Raw genomic sequence first — 10,233 nt, 5'->3', positions numbered from 1 at the left:
GAGCAGATGTTCTTACATCTTTCTGTTCCCTATGATAAAGGAGTCCCTTAGTAGCTGCACTATCCTTCTGCTGCTATCATCTAGTGAACCTCAAAATGGGATAAAAAAAATGTTAAATGGCAATCTCCAGCTCAAGTAAGATTCACTTGCAAATGAGGAAACCCCCAAATTTAACCATCCCCTCCCTACTTCATTGAGAATATCATCTTAGGTCATTTCCTTATATTCCTGAGAATCAATGGATTTATTCTCTTGTGAAAGGAAAAGGAGGGGTTGAATGAGGGTACCGGGGACCTAAAGTAGAAAGTGGCAATGAGAACTAGGGGTGGGAGAGGGAGAAGAGCATAGGAAAGAGAGAGAGAAGGCACTGAAGATTAGTGTATCTATTATGGATAAAAATCATAAAAATATCAAATGAGAACTTTGTGATAAAAGTCATCAACATTAAGATAGCCAAAATATAAGAAATAATTTTCAATACCACTGAAATTAATTGTTCTAATAAAAACCTCAAAATTATACAATGAGATGATAGAAGCTTCTATGAAAGAAAAACAGAGAATGTTTAAAGTGTAAACCAAGCAAGATTATAAGACCAGAAGTTAATGGGTTATTAACCTAGTCACAGTTGTAAGAATAAAAACTCAATGAGAAAGGCATAAAATGATCAGTTAACAGTATTTATTGAGGGCCCTAGGTACGCTAAGGACTACTGTGGGGGTGGGGGCTGAATATGAAGGCAGAAAAGGATACAAACAAAATAGAAGGCAAAATAAATGAAAATTCCTGCCCTCCAAGAGCTTACAATCTAATTGGTGATACGATATGCATGCATGAAAAAGCCTTAAAACTAAGTTATAAATAATTGCAAATAAATATAATCCAAACAAATTACAAAAGCAATGAGAAAGAAATGGTAAGATTTATGAAAAATGGATGAGATTGAAGAAAAATGGATGAGTACAATTTTTTCACTGATACCAAAAAGTGTTTGAGAATTTCTCATTAACATCCGTATATAACTCCTAGCATTTATTAATCTCTTTCTAATCCAATAACCATTCTTCCCAAACTAGAATGTACTAACAAAATAATGCCTAGGTGGAAGTCAGAGTCTCTAGTTTTCCTTTTTCTATTAACTATGTAGTATTCTAGGACAACTATATTTTCTTCTGAGTTTTACAGAAACAATTCTTGTCAGGAACCTAAATAACATTTAATTACTTTAAAAAGAGTTAAGGAAGAAATCAAGATAGGTTACATTGAAAAATATTTCATGCAATGTATTATAAAATTGAATACTTCACACATTAAGTTCATAATCAATTTTTATAGAAAAGAGAAAAAGCTCCATAAATGCTACTAAATGATATAAGCAGGCAGAAAACAGGCCTAAGAACTTGCAATAAAGCAACATACTCTGATATGCATGCGTGGGTAGGGGTGCATGCAAACAAGTAGATTCTGAACTTTCACTAAGTTAAAAGTTCAGAAGGAACACAGTTAACAAGGAAAATATGTTGAATCTGTGTATTAAACACAAAACAGACAAATCTTCAAAAACTGATTGTTTAGTATAAATTTTAAGCCTCTCAGAACAAATTTCAAAAAGAGCCTTCCTATGCTGAATCATTAGTGAAATAATCCTGTCTTCATTGTGGACGAGACCATTCCCTTTGTGGCTGTCTGGTTAATATCTGTACTTAGAATGATGAAATGCTTTCAGATGAGAAATTGGAAAAGATTTTTTTCTGGGAGTATTTGCCTTAGGTAAAGTCTAGAGCCATTTTAAACAATTTAATTCTAAAATTTCTGAAGAGTCTGAGTTTCAGATTGTAACTATAAACACTAATATATATCACATAATAACTAAAAATGAAAAAAATTAAAATGATTTATTTAAAGGTCTACAAATACCACTATCATAAAATTGTTTTCCAAAATAAAATTGAAAAACTGCACAGAACCTCTCTGTATTAAGACTGTACTGCTATTAAGTGGGGAAAATTCTACACAAATTCAACCAAAAAACTTAGAGGTGGGTTTCACGGTCACAGCATGGAGGCCAGGCCCACGCTCACCTTGGACGTCTTCCTCTCCACCATCACCATCTTCTTCCTCATTGTAAGCCAGCTCAGCCTGCTTGTCTGCCTCATACTCACCTACGTTACCATCATCCCCATTATAATCCGCCAGTTTAGAGCCATGCTGCGGATCAACAGGGGATTCATTCTCATCAAAGAATCGGCCTGTGAAGTAGGTAGAGGATTAATTCAAGAGTGAAGAGAGAAGAAAAGAAGGGACCTATACTGGAGGTAGACCAGAAAGTAGACAAGTGAAACCTGGCAATTTTCAGGATACTGGTTATAAAAAAAAGATACACTTTCTGAAGGTTATCCAAGATAAAAGGAAGTAAGAATGAAGACCAAAAATAATTTTAAGAATTTCTCTTTTGTGTTAATTCCAGTACTTGCTGCTTAAGGTTTGAATGTTTTCTTAAAGAAAAGGGCACACTTTTCAGAATTGTTTTCCTAATAACCAACAACTTCTCTGACAGAAGTATTTGTCTAATTTAACACTTTAGGAGAAGAATAAATAATTTTATTACTAGATACAATACATATTTGAAATCTGTAGTCATTTACTGCTTTGTGAAACATCACTTTCCACGAATAATTTTGATAACTTTTCTTATCAGAATAAATGAGTACCGTGTAAGCTAGTTTCTTTTTGGAAAATAAGACAAACTAACATACTGGAGGGCTATTTTAAGTTTCTTCACTAACAGTGATTCACTATAGTCATGGATTTCCAAGGAGGGATGGCAAAGAGAGTAAACTATCAGAATCCCTAGTGGTATGTGTTTTGAAAAACATCCCAAGTAATTCTGATTTATTCTTTCTCATTTCCTGAACAATATTTCTAAAAGTCAATGACAGAGGAAGCTTAAGAAAGTTGACTGACATGAGGCTCTTATATTATATTCATAGCAGTTAGAAATCAAGAAGAGCAACAGACATAACACCTACTGTAGAAAGCTATTCAACAATATTCAACAAATGGACATTGAAAATAAAAATGCTAGGCAAACTAAGGTGTGACTCACAACACAAGTTAAACTCTACTTTGACACTGAAGTGGCAAAAAAGTAAATTTAATAAATCCCTAAAATATGAATAACATTAACTTACTGATGATGTAAGAATTTAAGACTTTTTTAGAAATTATAAACACTTTCTATGATAGGTTTAAAAATTTTCAAATTATATTTTTAAAATCCACATTGCAATGAGACAAACTTCCTCTGCTTGGAAAGAAAAGTTAAGTATAAAGAGAAAGAATTATGGAGGTATTGGTCAATTCTACAGATGGCTCACCACATCATCAGGCCAATATATTTCTAATTGCTGTGTAAAGAGTCATTCAGGAAGTATCAAAATACATAAACAGCTTATACAACTCAATATCAAAAACACAAACAACCTGATTAAAAAATGGGCTGAATAAACATTTTTCCAAAGAAGACATACAGATGGCCAACAGGCACATGGAAAGATGCTCAACAACGCTAATTACTAGAGAAATGCAAATCAAAACCACAATGAGGTATTACCTCACACCAATCAGAAAGGCTGTCATCAAAAAGTCTATAAATAATAAATGCTGGAAAGGGTGTGGAGAAAAGGGAATTGTTGTGCCCTGTTGGTGGGAAAAAGTAAATTGGTGCAGCCACTGTGGGAAACAGCATGGAAGTTCCTTAAAAAACTAAAAATAGGGCTTCCCTGGTGGCACAGTGGTTAAGAATCCACGTGCCAATGCAGGGGACACGGGTTTGAGCCCTGGTCCGGGAAGATCCCACATGCTGTGGAGCAACTAAGCCCGTGTGCCACAACTACTGAGCCTGCACTCTAGAGCCCGCGAGCCACAACTACTGAGCCAGCATGCTGCAACTACTGAAGCCCGCATGCCTAGAGCCCGTGCTCCACAACAAGAGAAGCCACAATGAGAAGCCTGTGCACCACAATGAAGAGGAGCCCCCACTCACCACAACTAGAGAAAGCCTGTGCACAGCCAAGACCCAACACAACCAAAAGTAAATAAAATTAATTAATTAAAAACCTAAAAACTAAAAATAGGGCTTCCCTGGTGGCACAGTGGTTAAGAATCTGCCTGCCAATGCAGGGGACACGGGTTCAAGCCCTGGTCCTGTAAGATCTCACATGCCGTGGAGCAACTAAGCCTGTGCGCCACAACTACTGAGCCTGCGCTCTAGAGACCACGAGCCACAACTACTGAGCCTGCATGCCACAACTACTGATGCCTGTGCACCTAGAGCCTGTGCTCTGCAACAAGAGAAGCCACCGCAATGAGAAGCCTGCGCACCACAATGAAGAGTAGCCCCCGCTCACCGCAACTAGAGAGAGCCCACGTGCAGCAACGAAGACCCAAGGCAGCCTAAAATAAATTAAAAAAATAAAACAAAACAAAAAAACCCCCTAAAAATAGGGACTTCCCTGGCAGTCCAGTGGTTAAGATTCTGCACTCCCAATGCAGGGGGCACAGGTTTGATCCCTGGTCGGGGAACTAAGATCCCACATTTGGCACTGTGTGTCCTAAAAAAAAAAAACAAAAAAAACCCTACCATATAATCCAGCAATTTCAGTCTTGGGTATATATCTGAAGAAAATGCAAACACTAATTCAAAAAGATACATGTACCCCCCAATGTTCATAGCAATATTATTTACAATAGCTAAGATACGGAAGCAATCTAAGTATCCATCAATAGATGAATGGATAAAGAAGATGTGGTATATATATATACAATGGAATACTACTTAACCATAAAAAAGAATGAAAATTTTGCCATTTGCAACAACATGGATGGACAGGGAGGGTACTATGCTTAGTGAAATAAGTCAGACAGAGAAAGATACATACTGTATGTTATCACTTATACGTGGAATCTAAAAAATAAAACTAATGAATATAACAAAACAGAAACAGACTTGCAGACACAAAGAACAAACTAGCAACAACGAAGACCCAACGCAGCCAAAAATAAATAAATAAATTAAAAAAAAAAAAAAGAACAAACTAGTGGTTACCAGTGGGGAGAGAAAAGGGGGGAGGTGCAAGATAGGAGTAGGGGATTAAGAAGTACAAAGTACTATATACAGAATAATTAAGCTATAAGGATATATTGTCCAACACTGGGAATAGAGCCAACATTTTATAATAACGTTAAATGGAGCATAATCTATAAAAATTTTGAATCACCATGTTGTACACCTGAAAATAATGTAATATTGTAAATTAGCTATACCACAATAAAAAAATAGTCTATCAGGAAAATAGTTAAAAAATAAATCATACTCACATAGGCTTTTTTTTGGTGGGGGGGGCAGTAAAAAAAAAAGGGGGACTGAAGTAAATGGGGATAATGAAAAAGAGCATAAAGTCATCTTAAATCTATTCTAGAATAGAGTTGGGTATGTACAATAAATAAATGGAAAAGTTGATAAAAGAGTTAGAGAAAAGAAATGGATATACAAGAGTTAAGAAGGATAAAAGGATATACAAGAGTTATATAAAAGGATATACAAGAGTTAACAAGAGAAGAATAGGTAAGCTATTTGTGAGAAAGACCCTGTCTCCTAATGATAGTTATACAAAACAAAACATTTTGGTGTCTTTTATTATTATCTGTTTCTCTAATGATAACATAAATGATGCCAATGTAAGAAAGAAAAAAGGGAGATTTATAGAAATCTATATTTTCTTTTTTTAATATGCAATATTATGGACAAAATACCTGGAGCAGTTAAATCATCTTTATGCAATGTGAAATTGCTGTTTTAAATATATAAACATTTTGATATGGTACTTACTAGTGAGTTTCTCAAGGTACATTATTTCCTCCAAGAAAATATTTTCATTTTTTATGAGAATTATTAAATATAGAAGACCAAAAAATTAGTCTAAAAAAGTTATTGCAAAATATAGTTAATTTAACTAATATTATAAGGACATGGTATATTAATCAAAGAAATGGTCGACCTGTACCTATTATAATATTCCAACAGAACAATTTACAAAGTTTCTTCTCTTTTTTTAAAAGGTGTTTGGTGTTCTGACTAGCCTGAATTCAGTCATAAAATTTTCATACTACAGTTACAGTGACCTACAGAGATAATAAGAAAATCACTAACAAGAATGGATGACCACAATAGTAATTCATACAGTACAATAGACAACAAGAGACAAAAAAAACAGAGCCAACTACATAAAATTGCCAGTCAAGTTGGGGATATCAAACTTCACAGTAGACAGTGAATGAATATGGCTATATAAATAAAATGCATGATGCTGATCAATATAACAGACTGCTAAATTATATATTAGGCATCATATTTGCAAAAAATTATACAAGGGAGAAATCAGTGTGGGTTAGAGCTAGAAAGGAAGGTTTCAAAAAAGAGGCAATCAGGTTTCTATAGTGTAGTGGTTATCATGTTTGCCTCACAAAAAAGAGGCAAATATATTGGACCATGACAGAGAGAAGGAAAGGAGCATTCAAATAAGAACGAAGATGGAGTATTCAGGAGACAGTAAAGAGATTAATTTGACTGGATTTATATTAGGAAGCAGAAAGATGAAGTCTGAAAGATGAAGTTTGAATTGGGAATAATTATGGAAGACCTTTAAAGTCAGAGATTTTAAAAGGCTTCCTATATCTACTTCACAAGGTCATTGTACACTGCAAAGAAAGGCTTGTCTTCAGGACTGGTCCTTGGCTTGATTGTGGGATATAACTTCTGAGCCCTTGAGCCATGCTTACCAGTTTGATTGGACAAATTTATCCTAATGAAGTGATTCATGGTGAATATTTGTTTTTGCTAGGTGGAGGCAGGCAGGTCTAGAGTCTGAATAGCTGACCTCAGTCACGTGGGCACTACATGACTACATGAGGATACTACATGAATGACCCCCAATAAAAACCCTGGACACCAAGGATCACATGAGCTTCCCTGGTTGGCAACACTTCACATGTGTTTTGTCACACTTCTTTGCTGGAGACTGGAAGGAGACACCTGGAAGCTTACATCTGCTTTTTCCTAGACCTTGCTCCATGAGCTTTTCCATTTACCAATTTTAATCTCTGTCCTTCTGCTGTACTAAACTATAACTGTGAGTATTATAACTCCTCTGGGTCCTGTGAACTCTTCTATTGAATCATCAAGCCTCAGGGTGGTCTTGGGGGACTCCCAACACAGCACCTTAATATATCTGTTCTGCAACTTGCTTTATTCCCTCCACATTATGCTTTTGAGATTTACCAACGTTGATAAATGTAGCTTTATTCATTTATTTTAACTCCTATGTGATTCCACTGTATGTCTGGTACATACACCTTGATATTATCATACTGATGATTATTTGTTTTCAATTTTCAATGTAATAAACAATAAATATTCTTGTACATGCCTCCTTATATATAAGAACGTTTGTAGGTAACGTATTAGGTGCTAAATTGCATGGTATGTACATCTTCTCATACTTATGATCGATTTTTTTGTTTTTTTTTGTGTGTTTTATTTTGCGGTACGCAGGCCTCTCACTGTTGTGGCCTCTCCCGTTGCGGAGCACAGGCTCCGGACGCGCAGGCTCAGCGGCCATGGCTCACGGGCCCAGCCGCTCCATGGCATGTGGGATCTTCCCGGACCGGGGCACGAACCCGTGTACCCTGCATCGGCAGGTGGACTCTCAACCACTGCGCCACCAGGGAAGCCCCGATCTTTGGATTAACAAAAGTTCTTAATTTTAATAAAGCCCAATTTATCATCTTTTTCATTTATGGTTAGCTTTTTGGGGGGCTTATCTGGTTTTAGAAATCTTTGCCTACTCCACATCATGAATATATTCTCCTGTTTTCCTCCAGAAGTTTTATTAGCTTAAAATTTTAAATCTGTAATCTATCTTGAATTTAATTCTGTGTATTGTGTGAGATAGGGGAGCCAAGGTTATTATTTTTCCATTTGGCTATCCAACTGACCCAGTACTATTTATTGAGAAGACTATCCTTCCCCCCATTGCATTGCAGTATCAACTCTGTCATAAATCAAGTGACCATATATATGTAGTCAGTTCCCGTATTCTTTGTTCTGTTCCATTGGTCCATTTGTCCATTCTTGTGCAAATACCACACTGTCTGAATTACTTTATCAATAACAGTTTTTATAGTAAGTCTTGATATCTGGTAGTGGACATCAATAAGTTTTTTTCTCCTTATAGATTGTCTTGGCTATTCTTAGCAAGACACATATATGTATAGCTGAATCACTTTGCTGTATACGTGAAAGTAACACAACATTGTAAATCAACTATACGTCAAATAAAAATAGTTACCTGCAAAAAGCTAAAAAAGTTTCTTTTTAAAAATTTCATTTTATATGTTTACTGCTGACATGTAGAAATGCAATTAATTTTTATATTAATCCTATATCTAATAACTTTGCTAAATATATTTATTTAATAGTTTGTAAATTGGTTTTGAATTTTCTACATAAAAATCATCTTAATATCAGTTTTGTCAGTTTTATTTCTTCCTTTCTAATCTCTATACTGTTTATTTTCTTTTCCTGTACTGTATTTCATTGACTAGGACCTACAGTGAAAAGCTGAATAAAAGTGATGATAATGGTTATCCTAGTTGTCTTCTGGATTTCAGGGGAAATTTTTTTTTTTTTTTTTTAAAGTATCAGTTGTCTTCCAGTGCTCTGACTCTTACTTTATTTATTTATTTATGGCTGTGTTGGGTCTTCGTTTCTGTGCGAGGGCTTTCTCTAGTTGCGGCAAGCGGGGGCCACTCTTCATCGCGGTGCGCGGGCCTCTCACTGTCGCGGCCTCTCTTGTTGCGGAGCATAGGCTCCAGACGTGCAGGCTCAGTAATTGTGGCTCACGGGCTTAGTTGCTCCGCGGCATGTGGGATCTTCCCAGACCAGGGCTCGAACCCATGTCCCCTGCATTGGCAGGCGGATTCTCAACCACTGCGCCACCAGGGAAGCCCCCTTAACCATTTTTAAGTGTATAGTTCAGTGGCATTAAATACATTGACAGTGTTGTGCAACCATAACCACCATCTATGTTCAGAACTTTTTTCATCTTCCCAAACTGACACTCTGTATGCATTAAACAATACCCCTTCCCCACCCAGCCCCCGGCAACCACCATTCTGTTTCTATGAAATTTTACTACTCTAGGTACCTCATATAAGTGGAATCACAACAGTATTTGCCTTTTGTGACTGGCTTATTTCACTTATCATAACGTGTTTTTTTTTTTTTTTTTTTGGTACGCCCCCCCCCACCCCCCGCCGCGGCCTCTCCCGTTGCGGAGCACAGACTCCGGACGCGCAGGCTCAGCGGCCATGGCCCACGGGCCCAGCCGCTCCGTGGCACGCGGGACCCTCCTGGACCGGGGCACGAACCCGCGTCCCCTGCACCAGCAGGCGGACTCCCAACCACTGCGCCACCAGGGAAGCCCTATCATAACGTTTTGAAGGTTCATCTATGTTGTAGCATGTGTCAGAATTTCATTCCTTTTTAAAGCTGAATAATATTCCATTGTACATATATGCCACATTTTGTTTATACATTCATTTGTTGAATACTTGGGGTGCTTCCACCTTTTGGCTATTGTGAATAATGCTGTTATGAATATGAATGTACAAATACCTGTTCAAGTCCCTGTTTTCAATTCTTTGGGGTATATACCCAGAAGTGAGAAGCCTCTTCTATAGTCCTTTTATTTTCATGTTTTCTACATGTTTGTGTTTAAGATTTAGTTGTAAACACTATATATAGCTGGATTTGATTTGCATATCTTTTATCATCTCTTATAACAGGTAACTTTAATCTGTTTATATTTATTGTGGTTTTTGTAATATTTGATCTTACTGTTTGGATGCCTTTCTTTGAATTTTCTTCTTCCTTTCTTTCAATATTATCTCCTATTCCTCCTCTACCCACTGAGTACATCTTCATTTTGTCCTTGCTGCCCTCATTAGCTGGTATAATAGTCTATGTTGATAGTTATTTTCTACTCATCAGGATGAAGATATTATTCTATTATTGTCTGGCATTTAATTTGCTGATGAAAAATCTGCTGTCAATATAATTGTCACTCCCTGGAAATAATCTATATTTTTTGGTATCATTTAAGATTTTTCCCT

General features: G+C 36.5%; 1 protein-coding gene across 2 annotated transcripts in view; it reads right to left on the bottom strand.

Moving 5' to 3' along the window:
• The window catches only part of GOLM2 (golgi membrane protein 2), a 113,047-nt gene that overhangs the window by 6,734 nt on the left and 96,080 nt on the right, over nt 1-10,233 (bottom strand). The window contains exon 9 of one of the 2 annotated variants that reach the window (XM_027084152.1): nt 2,082-2,249. The exons of the other annotated variant lie outside the window; for it this stretch is intronic. Coding sequence (XP_026939953.1) covers nt 2,082-2,249 — 168 coding nt within the window. The remainder of the gene's footprint in view (nt 1-2,081; nt 2,250-10,233) is intronic. 2 annotated transcript variants of the gene reach the window in all.

The sequence above is a fragment of the Aethalodelphis obliquidens genome, unplaced genomic scaffold (genome assembly GCF_003676395.1).
Source record: "Aethalodelphis obliquidens isolate GAN/ISIS:26980383/991018 unplaced genomic scaffold, ASM367639v1 scaffold51, whole genome shotgun sequence".
In the NCBI taxonomy this organism is placed as follows: Eukaryota; Metazoa; Chordata; class Mammalia; order Artiodactyla; family Delphinidae; genus Aethalodelphis; species Aethalodelphis obliquidens.
This window is presented reverse-complemented; position numbering and strand designations above follow the sequence as displayed.